General features: G+C 32.1%; 1 protein-coding gene across 1 annotated transcript; it reads left to right on the forward strand.

Moving 5' to 3' along the window:
• Positions 1–14,328: 14,328 nt before the first annotated feature.
• Positions 14,329–15,085, forward strand: LOC21395361 (disease resistance protein LAZ5). Its single transcript, XM_010102273.1, has 2 exons — positions 14,329–14,840; positions 14,953–15,085. The coding sequence occupies exons 1-2, from the start codon at positions 14,329–14,331 to the stop codon at positions 15,083–15,085; spliced, it is 645 nt and encodes a 214-aa protein (XP_010100575.1).
• The last annotated feature ends 221 nt before the right edge of the window (positions 15,086–15,306 follow it).

Here is a 15,306-nt window from a genome sequence, read left to right on the forward strand (position 1 = left end):
AGAAGGAAAATGCCATTTAGTTGGACATATGGAAATTAAATTAATTAGGTAACATATTCTGCCGACTATTTGTCACTACGGAGACATTATTTACTTGAGAATGTGCTATGCATGCTGGCCTCGATCTGTATTTTCGTTTTATGTACCTTTACATATTGAAGGAAAATGGCAAGTAACTTTCAAATAATATTGTTTTGAGTTCCACGTTTAACTAAAAAATATTGTCCTTTTTCCTCAACCAGTTTCAAATTATGTCGTTATCTTTTGATTTAGTTAGTAAGAAGTTGATTCAAAGATGAGTGTAAGGTCAATCTTTTTAATCTAAAATGATATATTATTATTCATCATCATCATTATTTTATATTAATACTACTACTACTGGAAAGACACCTTGTTGTTGCTGCTGCTACTACTATTATTCTAGTCTGTATCATAATATGCTTTAAGAGAAAGATATAGAGAAACTTAAATTATAGGAAAGACGCCTTGTTGGTCTTGTTGCTACTACTAGTGTCTATCATATATAATCAATTGCTTTAAGAGAAATAGAGAAACTTAAATTATGGGAAAGACACTTGTTGATCTCTTTTCTCTGCATCTAACTTTCAAGCAGAATACGATCAAACCTTTCAATTGTAGATCTGGCTAAAACATAAAATTTGCTTTACAATATTTACTTATATAGTTGTATGACTCATTGCCTCCATTATTAACAGGGCCTGCTTTTTTGTAGCTCACTGGGTGCCTTTGCGATAAAAAAACGCTGATTATATTTGTATAAGCAAACGATATATATACATATATATATATATATAATAGTACTCATCGAAACAAAAGGAAAGAGAGGAAAAAAAAATCTAGCTGGTAAAGGATTTGGCCTATTAACATAAAGTTCTCCCCTTGAGCCAAAGAAAAAGGAGCCCACACACAGGCAGACACACACACATATACATTTTTCTTATGAATATCATTACGTACGTTCGAATTTAGGCCGTACACATACGGCACATATACTCATGATAGTGAATGCTTTCATAAACACACACACAATATACATATATATATATATATATATATATATAGCGAGAGAGAGAGTCCACTTTGCTTATGTATCGTTGATATTCCTTGAGAAATACTTTAAGATTTCGACGAATATATAGTTGCTTCCTTTTAAGAAGGTCACTTTTATCGCAGTATAATAATATGGCGAGAAATGGTGTATTGAGTGTTTGGGAAGTGAGGTTGAGAGTTGTTTGTATTTCACATTAGCTCACCATATTAGTGGAAATTTGTTATCTCCCTCCCGTGGACGTAAGCAGTTTGTTGAACCATGTTAAATTTTTTGTGCCATTTTTTTCTCTCATTATCATCTATCATCGCCGCTAGGTAGGCTTCCGTACAACAATTGGTATCAGAGCAGGGTTCTGACCTCAGCTCAGCACCGTTTGTTTCCATGTAGAGATTGTAGCTAGTTTGAGCAACGACCCAAGACTCTTCGGCAACACCGATGACATCTACGGTTCCACCGGTAGATTCAACCGCACCATCAGCTTTGAGGACTTCGACGTCGACGACTCGGACGGTGTTGACAAATGTTAAAATTAACGTGACAAAATTTAATGGATCCAACAACTTCAGTATATGGTAATGCGAGGTAATGGATGCTCTTTATCAATAAAAGCTTGGTATTGCTCTTAAAGAAAGTAAGTCGTCTTACGTGGATGCTGTGGAATGGGATCAGATTAATCAAAATGCTTGTGTGGCAATTCGTTCGTGTGTCACCAAGGAGTTGAAGTTTCCATATATGAAGGAGACCTCTGCAAGTAAACTTTGGAAGGAGCTAGAGAAGCAGTTCTTAACGAAAAGCTGCCATAATCAACTCTACCTGAAGAAGAAGTTGCTCCGCTTCCGGTATCAACCAGGTACAACTATGTATAACCATATTTCAGATTTTAACAAGTTGGTAGCTGAGTTCTTAAATCTTGAAGAATCTATCAAAGATAAGGATAACGCCATTTCACTCGTGACTTCTCTTCCAAGTGAATATGATCACCTTGTCACCACGATACTTCATGGAAAAGATGAGATTACCTTTGATGAAGTCTGTGCTGCTTTGTACAATAATGAGATCCAGAAGAAGGAACATGGAAGTACTTCAACAAGAGAATCCTACACTGCTAGAGGTCGTGCTCAAAGTCATATACCTGAGAGGAGGAGCAGATCTTGTTCGAAGGGTAGACTTGCTAAAGATGAGTGTACCTTTTGTCATGAAAAAAGACACTAGAAGAAATATTGTTCAAAGTTGAAGAAGATGCAGCCTCAGACACCTGTGTAGCCAAGTATGAAGATGATGAGTTTGAATTTGTGTTGGTTAGCATGTTGTCGAAATCTCACTCTGACGAGTGGATTACGGATTCGAGTTATACTTATCTCATGTGTTCCAACAATGAGTGGTTCTTCAATTTTGAAGAGCTAAATGAAGGTGTTGTTTTCATGGGCAATAATGACGCCTTACAATTAACTGAGATAGGTTTAATCTGCTTGAAGTGCCATGATGGATCAATGAAGGTTCTGACTGATGTTCGGTATGTACCGCACTTGAAGAAATATCTCTTCTCCTTGGGAGTCTTAGAATCTAAAGGCTTCACTGTGACTATGCGATATGAAATTCTTAAAGTTGTTTCTGACACACTGGTGGTAATGAAAGACATTAGGAAGAATAAACTGTACTATTTCTTAAGGTAGTATAGTTATCAGAACGACGGCTACTGATACTAAGGAAGACAAAGATTCAGAGATCACCAGACTATGGCATATACGTTTGGGACAGCCTAGTGAGAAATCTATGCAGAATATGGTAAAGCATGACTTGCTGAAAGAAGCCAAGACATGCAAGTTGGAATTCTGCGAGCATTGTGTTCTTAGAAAGCAGTCAAAAGTGAAGTTTGGTAAGGCGATCTACAATACAAAAGGTATTTTGGATTATGTTCATTCTGATGTGTGGGGATCCATAGGAACAACTTCCTTAGGAGGTATGCACTATTTTGTCACTTTTGTCTATGACTTTTTAAGAAGAGTTTGGGTGTACATGATGAAGACTAAGGATGAAGTGTTAGATCGTTTCCTTAAGTGGAAAAATATGGTTGAAAATCAAACTGGCAGAATGATCAAACGACTTCAAACTTACAATGGTACAGAGTATACCAGTGATACTCTTGTGAAGGTCTACGAAGATGACGGTATCATCCAACACTTCACAGTAAGAAGAAATCCGCAACAGAATGGGGTCGCCGAGCACATGAATCGAATTTTGCTGGAGAAAGTTAGTTGTATATTGTCTAATGCTGGATCAGGCAAAGCATTTTGGGCTGAGGCTGTGATATATGTGAGTCATCTCATCAACCAGTTGCCATCTACTACAATAGAAGTTAAGATACCCATGGAAACCTAGTATGAAAATCCTGCTAATGATTATGATTCTTTATATGTATTTGGTTCCACTACCTATTATCATGTAAAAGAATCAAAGTTAGATCTGAGAGCTAAGAAAACATTGACAGGAGATCTACCTCGGGCTTTTGTGTTTTCCTTGGTCCAAATCTGGTATCGTGGCAATCAAAAAAACAGCACACAGTGTCTCGTTCATTTACAGAAGCTGAGTATCGCAGTTTAGCTAGTGTTGTGGCAGAAATATCATGGATGCAATCTCTCTTGAGTGAGCTAAATTTCTCTGCATCAAAAACACCAGTGATTTGGTATGACAACCTTAGTACAGTTCATTTAGCAGCAAACCCTGTCTTACGTGCAAGAACCAAGCATATAGAGTTGGACTTGTACTTTGTTCGGGAAAAAGTCATGAGAAAACAAGTTGATGTTCATCATGTGCCTGCAGTTGATCAATTAGCTGACATCTTTACTAAAACTATCTCAAGTTCGGTTTTTAGTCATATATAGAGTAAACTTAAAGTAGAAAATCTTACTACTTTAAGTTTGAGAGGGGCTGTTAAGGAATCTCAGAATTAAGCTTGTTAAGCAAGCTCTATTGTTAGTTAGTTATCAAGCTTACTGGACTGTTAGTTTGTTATCTTGCTAAATAAGCTTTGCTAAAAGTAAGTTTTCTGTTGTAACTTATATATAAACATGTTACTGTAGCAATATTAATCAGATTATTGAATTCTTCCAAAATTCTTTCTGTGTACACTTTTCTTATAGTCAAGGATGTCCGGAAGGAGATCTTGTTCCGGAGCTCCGTCATCACGTTAATGAAGGCGCTATTACAACACAGATCAGATTTGTCCATCTCCTTGGTTCCAGTAAAACTCAGAATCTTTTATTTCCTGATCAAACAATAGTTCTTTGCATTAATATATTTAGCATGTTCGGTTCATAATTAAGTTTGAATTGAAATTTTAATTTTTTAGAAGAGAAACATGACAACAAAAAGGTTTGAACTGTAATTCAAAAAGAAACATGACAACAAAACAAGTACAATATGTATGTTGTTGCACTTTATATAAAAAAGATAGAAACCGTGAAATTAAAGTTTAAGTCGTACTCATACCTGGAATCCATACAAATCGCAATGCAAAACTGGCGATATGCAGGCACGGCTTTCTGTAACCATAAAATGCTCCCTAAACCGGACTAAGTCTTATTAAAGACTTGCTAGAATAGAAGCAACAGTTAATGGGGACGTTTGATGGTCATAGGACTCGGTCTAATTACCATTTCTAGCTAGTCAGAAGATTTTAGTTTGAAAGTACAACCAAGTTTTAGCTTGAATTAGAAATCCTTCCAATTAGAATAATGAAAGTCTTAATTTGCAAGTAAGACTGTAGAATGTCCAAATTTATTCAAAAAGAAAACCAACAATAATAAGTCTCAGTTGAAAAATCATAACGCGCAGATATGATCACATTCCGGGATTTGATACAAATTCATAACGGACAACTATTTGATGAACTTCCCCAAAAGATTATCAATTAGGAAAGGAAAGGTTGAGTAAAAATAAATAAAATAAAAATAAATAAACAACCTCGAAGTCAAAGCCCGTGTTAAAAGTAACTTGAAAATCTTTTTTTCTGTTTTTGATAGATAAAAGTAACTTGAATCTGTTCCGTGTTAAAAGTAACTGTCTAGAGGGCAGGTAGCAAGTTAATTATTGATCATGCGTTATTATTGGGACAAGATCTAATGCTTGATTTTTTGTTGCCTTACAAACCAATCAATCCGTTCAATCCAATTTAATCTGTTTGGCCATTGAATTGGATTGTATTGAGAGGGGGATTATGGATTGATAACGGATTGGAAAACTCTCATTTGAAGGTTTTGAATTGATTTGCATAATACATTTTTCAATCTGTAAAATCCGTAAATTCAAATCATAATATATATATATATATATACGTACGTAAGTATTGTTTTGAGTAAGTTTTTAGTTTTAGTTATTTGAAAAAGGATTTATATATGTGTATTTGTTTTTTTGATTCTCCAAGGTCTAGTGTCAAATTGGAATTTGTTGAACTATTTTATGTTATTGTATATTTGTTTGTGTTGTGGAGCGTGAATTATTTTGAACGTTGAAGTAATATTGATTAATGATGAAAATTTGATGTTGAGTTTTATTCGGTTTATTTTAATTTTTAAATTTCAATAAAGAAAAAAATGGATGTTTAATATGCTTGTTAACTTTAACGACCTAAATTTGTAAAATTAAATCCACAAAATCTAATAATTTTGAATTGAATTAGATTGGATTCAACATGTCCTAGGCCAAAAATATAAATCTCAATCACAGCAGAAAGTCCAACCTACTTATTCCCTTTCTAATTTATATATTCTTATAGTTTCGTCTCATTTTTAATTCGAGTTTATTGTTGCTTCTTAATTTCTATTTTTTTTTTCTTATTTGTGTTCGGTACTTGATAATTTTGCCACTTTAAGTTAGCCATTTACATCTTTAAGTTTCACTTAAAATTTCGAAATATCGACATTATTTATAGATATTTCCCTAAATTTGGATGCTCAACATTTCTGTTCACACACACATCTCAGTTCTCACTCCTTGTTATACTTCACTCATTTTTTTGTTTTTCCGCAGTTTGCTACTTTTTCTCGAGACTATAATAATGGTGACATTTCTAATTTTTGTCGTTTTTATCCTCGTATGTTCCGAATTGCGTTCTTGTTTTTTTTTTTTCCCTTTCAAATGTTGCCGTTGCCAGTTTTATTGCCGTTTGTTTATTATTATTCTATTTTCTTGTCGTCTATGAAGTTGCGGTGATCATTCTACACGTATGCGATACTTCGTTTCTTGAGGTTATTGTCGTTTTTACATTATTAGATTCTAGTTAAGAATAATGCTAAGAATACTAACTTCAACCCAAGTCTTATATACCAACTGATATGAAGTAATCTTGATAAATACTCTTTAAAAGTATGTGAGTCGGGATTTTTACTCTTTACTCTTGATTTATAACATTTTTAGTCAAATAATTACGCTAACAAAAAGGTATTTATCAAGAGTAAGGGATAAAAGTCTAGACTTATACACTCTTAAGAGTAAATTCTCCATTTTTTCACTGATTTATATGGCATGTAAGTTGTCATTCTTGTATTGGTGGATATTTAAAACATTATCATGTTAATCAATAATGGAAAGAGATTTAATTTACCAATAAAAAAATGACGACTCACAGTTGGTATATATATAAAAATTGATATTAGAGTTATCGTCCTTACCATCACTCTTCTAGTTAGTTCTCAATAAGTTCCACTTTATACTTCCTTTCGTTTATACTATGAGGAGGATTCTGCATTTTACAGTTCTTACATTAATTATTCTTTTTTTCAGTTGTTATAAGAGAGATAAAAGTGAGCCACTTAAGGATAACTCAAATAGTTGGGTGTGTGAGCGTGTGATTAAAGCAACAAGTTTAAGATTCGGCCCAATCCAGGCCCGAGAACTCGAATGACAAAACTGGGTTGGACTATGCCGATTGAGGAGCAGGCTGGTGCACTGTAGCCCAAAAGCATGATGAGATTGGTTGCCCGAACTTTTGTGAGGTATTTTCAAATAAATAAAGGGAAAAATAGGAAAATAGGTCAAGATTTGAGATAAATTAAAATTAATAGGTCAATAATTTACATAAGTTAATAAATTAGTTAAATTACTGTTTTTATTCATAACTTGTATGGTTATGAACCATAACTTGACAAGTTATTTACGGTTTTTATCCCTAACTTGTCTGACTATGAACCATAACTTGACAAATTTGTCTATAATTTATCTGGTTATGAACCATAACTTGATAAGTTATGACTTATTAATTTCTATAATTAAAAATTGGTCTATATACTTTCTTAAATTTTTCATATTGACTTATTTTTTACTATTTTCCAAAAATATAAATAAAGTTAATTAATTCGGGTCAGGTAGGTCCAAAATACTTATGGGTCCAGATCCTCAGTGCACTTCGGCCAGGGGGTTCAAGTCGTTACGCAGTCTAGGTCGTGTCCAGGCTAAAAAAATGGGCTTTGGGCCAGCTTGCTTTTTTGACGGGGTCCAAACTTACAGTGATACAATAAATTTTAATTATTTCATTTCTTTTTAATATAGTATAAGCTTCATAAACCCCACCCCGTGTAAGAGAGAGATAAACGTAAGATTTCATTGAAACACACAAAAAATAATTTTTAAAGTTTACCATATATTTTAGAGCTAATTATAGATGATGCATGTATGGCCTATCCGTACTGTGAAAGGAAAAACAAAATAGGAAAGAAAATATCCTGATCATAATAAAATTCCAGCATTAGATTTTAATTTAATAACAAATGAGATTGTAATTGAAACCAAGCATGTTACAGCCATAATTTCTTAAATTGCCTAATTATTAGAAGCATGAAACATTTACTGACATTAATACATATATATTATGCCAAATCTTGCACAGACAATTAGGCACACCGACATTGAGCCCGAGCGCTGAGTATTTGAAGAAATTTTTGACAAATCCAATTTTCCTCTAAGTATATTCAATTTTCATGTAATAGTGCAAGCTCCTTCTTTTATTTTAATTATAAAAAAAAAATTTGCTTGAGGCACCGGTAGTGTTAAGCACTATTCTTAATAGAATGTGGGTCTTAATTATGGTTTCATAGTACAAAATCCAGTTTTTATTAATAGGTGGTCCTCAATATTATGGTTGTCGTTATAGCATTGTTTAAATTATAATGATGAAGTTAGATTTGTATACGCTTCCACATTTTTGTTGCTGAGAATTTTCCCTTGCTTCGTTGGTATTCATGCATGCACAAGAAAGGAGTGTATTCAGAAGATATATGCTTTCATACTGGAATATATTGTTGACTTTCCTTGCCAGTTTTTTACTCAAGAGCTAAGTACTAGCCAAACAAGATTAAAGAAAATTCGTGGAATTAGCAAAGTATATTATAACTTGCAGTACCTTTCTATATGCATGGTTTTTCCATAATGTATGGTACAATATTATAGTACTTTGCTACAAATTTTTGTCAGCTCTTACCAAACAAAAACAAAAAAACAAAAACAAAAAAAAACAAAATTTTTGTCCGCGTTTTAAGTACAAGACGATGGTAAGTGTCAAATTCTATTCATTAAACTGAACTTATTATTATGTTTGTTTATTCGCGTTTTAAATTATAGTTGAATATTGTTACGATCTCACTCCATGTATTGTAACTGGGGATGGTTGACTTGTGGACGAAGGCAACAGAGGTTAATTTTTCTAGTGTGGAAAATGCTGACCCAACGAAACTTCATGCAATGCTAGCCGTACAGTGTATATTGACTTTTGGTTAAAAATAGATGGTTATTATGCAAGCATGACTAATAATTAAGTTTCTTATGAGCATCTCTGAAGCTTCCTGCAAACTTGTTTACGTCTCTCTCTATGTCTTATTTTTCATTTTGAGCATGTATAGTACTTGAATATATATATATATATATATATATATAAGAAACTTAGAATTTTTTTGATAGGTACTGAAAAATGAACTATAAAAAAAAAAAATCATGTTTTGTGTCGTCAAATCTCTATAAAAACTGCCTCTACTGCATACTAATTTTTTTTAATCTTATGTATAATCTAATCCAGATTATTTAACTATCAAAAACTGATGCTCCCAATAATAAGTTATACCTGAAAAATACCCAGAGAGAATGGTACCTATAGGGTATATTAGTGGCCCCTTCTTCAACAAATTAAATGTGGGAAAATGAAATGTGTAATTCAATTATTATATCGTTGCTAATAATATTGTGCATGTTTCGAGTGCTTCCACTTAAGAACATACCGACCAGGCGGGAAAACGACAGATGTTATATATATTGAAAGAAATGTAAATAAACAATTAAATCAAAAGTAATGTACAAGGTTAAAATACGGATAGAAAATCGAGAAGACAAGAAAAAATGTATAATTTATAGAAAGGAATGTTGAATTTGGTATTCTTCAAGTCTACTTTGAACGGAATTCAATGGTTTTAGTTTTATTATGACTATTACATTCAAAATTAAAATGAGAACCCAAAAGAGTTTTTTTTTTTTTTTCCACTTATTTTTACTGTTCAAAATTGCAAGACTCTGAAATATTATATGTCAGCCATATCCCCTAATGCTGGTTGTGTTGAATTCTTTCTTGCTTCATTTATTTTGGAATGCCTGCGTGCAGTTTGTTCCTTTTTTATTCTTTTGTTTTGAATGTTATGCATTAAAGAAAATAATGTTTACAATTTCACATTAATTTCTGTTAATTCTCCATATATATACATGGACAGTATTTATTAGACAGTTCCAGTCAATTTCATTAAATCTAGTCTCTATTTGAACTTTTCATTTTGAATAATGTTAACTTTATATGTCTGTCCCATTGGGCTCTCAACATTAAAAATTAAAATCTATTTACTGCGCTTCTTAATTTATTGTTTAAAAATCTAACCTATTCCTTTCGTCTAATATTTGTATTCACACGTTAATACGTTATCGTCAAAAGAAGGGGACAAAAAACTCTTATTCATATTCTGTTAATCTAATTAATATAAAAAAACACCGTTCAATTTATGAGACTTAATTCACATTTGAATAATAATTGTAAAATAAAATTAACATATTACAAACTCATTTATGAATTTTAAGTTAAAATTTTAATTAATTAATTTAACTAGTACTTTCTAAAATAAACTTAAACTCTGAACCAAAATTAACTAAAATACAAATGTTTTAATTCTTATTTTATTCTTTATAAATCCACATCGGTTATTACTTTATGGACATTGAACTAGAAACAAATTTCTAAAAAAAACTAACCATGGCTTGAACTGTAGGTACACTTATCATTATCTTTCATAAAAATAACAACAATATATAATAGTAAAATCATTATTTTGGTTTTACCTTAAAAATAATCCTCATTTTGGTATGTAGCTTTTAACTTTATCAGATTGACACTCTTTTATATAGGTATCTATAATCCTGTTGGAATACCCATCATATGTAATTCAAAATAGCATATATATCGGCACCTTAAGAGGGACATGACATGAAAGGTTCTTTTAATTCTTTTACTTTAAAAACATGTTTGAAAAAAGTACAAAACTGGAAAAACAGTTCAAAGATAATTAAATGCTACATAAGGAAGTTCTTCCCAACCTCCATCATTCTTTTTTTTTTTTCCTTTGTTCTTTATGTTTTTCCTCTTTAATTTCTGTTTAGGCTAAAAGAACAGAAATTAAATGACATTTTACACGCGTGTTGAAAAGCGGTTTTAAAGTGCTTGGATTATACTATTTTGGGAGAATGAGAGAAATAATGGCGGTTGTTGTCACATTGCTCTCTTGTGAGGTTGAAGCAGGTGTGGGCTGAACAATAGGCAATCGTATGGATCAATTAATTAGAAAACTCAACACGTGAATATTTAAGTCCGAAATATATTAAAAACCCTAAATATTATGAAAATTTTAAATGGGGATAAAAAGTGCAATTATGGAGGTTTAAACTCAAGGTCTCCCGCTCTAATACTATGTAAGTTTACTAATATATTTCAAAAACTTAAGCTATTAGGAGGCGGGCTAACAATAATTTTATACTTACTAGTGTCACAAAGCCTCGCCAATGACAAACGAGAGAGATCAAAAAAGGGAAGGGAACAACGAAAGGGGTAAAATTGGGAAAACAAATATTAAGAACTTTTAACAAAATATTTACAAATGTTATTTATATGTTAAGTAAAATTTGTATTTACTTCCATTAAGCTTTAAAAATTGATATTTCACGCAATTACCGTATTTCTTTTAAATTAGAGGGGCACTACAATGAGAATCACAATAAATGCAGAGATACGAATGTGCTAGAGCGATACCCGAATGATAATTTCTTGATAAAATAAGTAGATTTAGGCCTTGTTCATTTCACTAATTTGAATTTTTAATTCCAGTTTTGTTACAATTAAAAGCTCTCATAAAAAGTCACATATAACCTTTTCTGTTACAGTTAAAAACTCTCACTTAAAGTCATTTCTCAACTCAAATTGAAAACTCGACTCAACGAACTGAACAAGACCTAATTTTCAACTGCTTTTTCACATGTATAGTTCACACTTCACTAGTTGATCCTACAATTTCTTGATTTTCTTGAATTACTTAATTACTTGAATGTCAATCAAAATGATTCTAGAATTTTCTCTCGAGTTACTTAATTACTTGAATGTCAAGAAATAAAAACATATATAATCACGTGTAAAAGGACAAGCATATTTGAACCCTCTAGCGCATCATTAATTATATTCTTAAATTTTCCTAGGATGATATTTGAGACAAAAACATAACCGAGTCAAACCACGTGTTTGGTTTTGTCGGGTCTGCTTTTGTTTTTGCTTTTTATTTCTTTTTTCTTTTTATAGAGTGGGGGAGGGGAGCCAAGTCAAGATCAATCCATATCTTACTTTTTAGTTGTTGAAAGACGGGTATAATTCTGTTTTTGTCGAAAGCTAAAACTGTTAACTCACTAAAATTTCATCTTTCGGCATGACTAGCTTACTTTGTTGTATAATATATATTATTTGACAGCTCTAATACAAACAAAACCAAAATATAATAAAAATTTTCATGTAATTTTTTTTTAGTTTTCATCAATAATATTGGAGTGGAACTAATTGGTAGTGGATAGAGTTTATAGGGGATGCCAATTATCTGATTTGATTAATGTTCGAATTTCTGTCAATTGCTCTTCACGTTATAATAATATTATAATGTGGGCTTTTTGGAAAATTATACCCTGCATTTTGAGGTTATAAAAGGGTCATATGATATTGTATTTTGGATTAATTTATTATATTTGGGTGTGATTTTAATAGTTCTTCTAATATTTATACATCAATGAGTATTATTGTTTTAGCTAAAAAATATTAATTCAACGGTTGTAATAAGTTGAATAGTTGACAAAAAAATTAATGATAATTAATGAAATTAGATTTTTTATCACATCACGTCATTAAATTTTTATATTTAAAAGTGACCACCAATATAAATATAATCATCGAAAACTCGTCCATCATATTTATACTTTCAAATTTCGAAATTATATTAGTTTATACATTTTTCTTAGTCAATGGTAAAGTTTGATCGCATAAATAAAACGTATGAGTTTTTTTATAACCTCAAAATATAGGGTATAAAAATGAGAAAAAAAAAACTCTAAATATTAGAAAAAAAAATCTAATAATAATTTCAGTTTTCACTTGCTCTCGTCATTTATTTCCATTGCAAAGTACACCAAATTGTTACAACTACAAGTATAATCCACTGACATAGGAAGATAAATGTAAGAATATGGATTATATGAGTTACACAGGATCTAGAGTAAGTAAGGGTAAAAAAAAAAAAAAAAAAAAAGGTTTACGACAATGTGATTAAGGACTTTTTGGGGAGAAAAAAAAAAGCGTGCTTCTAATTTTGAGAGTCTCCATATTTTTCTGAAGGAAGAAAATCACCATCTTTTGCTACTCTGTAGAATATATAATGGATTGTTCTATTCCCTAAATTTTTATACTTATCCTATATATTCTTTTTCTTCAACGTATCTATATATATTAAAAGTTGTTGATATACATTGAAAGAAAAGGCTTTATATTGATTAATTAATACTCGATGAATCAATTATTTGAACAAGAATAGACATCATGCACGCATATATTAAAATTTTGCTCTTCATGACTTTGTATCATTTTGATTAAGAAAATTAAAAATAATTAATTTAACCAGAAATTATACAGAATCTCTCTATTTTCCAGAAAAAAAAAAGTAGTTACGTAATTGACAAATTTGAATTGAATGTTTTTATTAGTGAAACAGTGAAGAAAACACCCTCTCATAAAAACAAAATATCTCCGTTGGAGTTGGATGTAAAGCGCAAAATTAGAATTTTTTATATATAACGAATGTCGACATTTTAAAAGTTAGACTCCAAAATCCTTATATAATATAAGTGATAAGACATGATTTTGGATTTATTTTAAATATTTAAAAAAATTGATGGCTTTAAATGAAACTTTTGTAGGTGTCACAATCTAATTAATATGTGAACATTTGTGGCCGCAATTAAAATCTCCCTCGCCCATTTTTTGATAATTTAATACGAAATCTGGGGTCTAGATAATTCCGTCAATTGGCCACTCTTTCGTTAGCTTTCATGATGGAAACATAGGACTTTTGTGTTGGAAAACGAAGAAATCTTAACAGTAATAATATGGCTTCGTTTAATTTTTTGAATTAATATGGTATATAATAAAACGTCCGTGCATGGTAACAAACAAGTATATTTTCCCATTGATGATAAAACCATGCAAAATAGGATACAGTATAATATAAAACTAATATTATGACCCGTGACCGTTTCAGCAAAAAAGACCCGTTTTCCCTGATTTAATATTTGGAACTTAGAACTAAACGTGTTTGAAGGTTTTGTGTACCGTTTCATGCTAGAGATTCAGAGGATTCAAGGCACTTACTTAGGCATTTTCTCGGGTCATACCGACCAACCAGAAAATCGTACGATTATGAAATTCAAAAATATTCCCCAAAGCCCAAAACCCAACAATAATCCTCTCCCTCTACTCTATCGAATCCTATATATAGCCAATATCCTTAAACAATAGCTTCTCAATCACACCTCTTATAGATTTACATCACTAAAAACAAAAATACAGAAACGTCCTTTTTTTTTTATACAAAATAAAAAAAAATTATAACAATTATCATTAATTACTAGCTAGCTATCACCTCATAGAAGCCATGAAACATGCCATTCCTGCCCTAGCAAAGAACTTTGCTGTTTCCACTTATAAAGTCCTTCGCCCCCAAACCCAAACCAAATCCATGAACATTTGCACACGTCCGTGTGACGTATTCATTAATCACCGGGGAATCGACACGAAAAGGACCGTCGCCGGATTGCTCTACTACCACCTCTCCAGGCTTGGGCTGAGGCCATTTCTAGACAGCAAGAACATGAAGCCCGGCGACAACTTGTACAACAAGATCGACACCGCGATCCACAGTTGCAAGATCGGTGTCGCGGTGTTTTCGCCCCGTTACTGCGAGTCCAAGTTCTGCCTCCATGAGCTGGCTCTTCTAATGGAGACTAGAAAGAGAGTGATACCGATCTTCTGCGACGTAAAGCCGTCGGAGCTTAGAGTTACGAACCTCGTCAATGGAAGTTGTTCGGCTTTGGAGCTCCAGAGGTACGAGGCTGCCCTTCAAGAAGCGAAATTTACGGTCGGACTTACATTTGACTGCGCTAATGGGTATGTGAAATGCTTTCGATCCGTTGCTTGTAAGAAATTAAATGTTTTTTCTTCTTTGAATTGAGTTTCTCTTCGTAATAGTAAGATAATTATTGTGTTTGCGTGTTTTTAGGGACTGGTCAGAGTTCTTGCAAACGGCTTCCGATGCTGTCTTGGAAAATTTGATCGAGGTAGAAGGGGAAAAAGTACTGGACGAGATCGATAATAATCAGATCTATTTGCCAAATGATTCAAAGAAGTTGTGAAAAGTATATATGAAGTTGACATTTATGCGAACTACGTTTGCAGCTCTTCCCATCAATTAGAACCGAAAGGGATGAAGTGATTTAATATTAATTCTTTTATTCATTAAATAACTCATTTATTTTACTGTATAGGGCTAAATCAATACATAAATTATACTGCTAACCCATGTAGGGCCAAATGTAATAATCTCTCCATGTTGTAGCATTCATGTTTATTCAAA

Source organism: Morus notabilis, unplaced genomic scaffold (assembly GCF_000414095.1).
Source record: "Morus notabilis unplaced genomic scaffold, ASM41409v2 Scaffold1428, whole genome shotgun sequence".
NCBI classification, from domain to species: domain Eukaryota; kingdom Viridiplantae; phylum Streptophyta; class Magnoliopsida; order Rosales; family Moraceae; genus Morus; species Morus notabilis.

Excerpts from the sequence above, each read along its gene's own strand:
- LOC21395361 (XM_010102273.1), top strand. The coding sequence starts at position 14,329 with ATGAAACATGCCATTCCTGCCCTAGCAAAGAACTTTGCTGTTTCCACT. Across the intron at positions 14,841-14,952 it reads ACATTTGACTGCGCTAATGG|GGACTGGTCAGAGTTCTTGC; the intron begins GTATGTGAAATG and ends GCGTGTTTTTAG.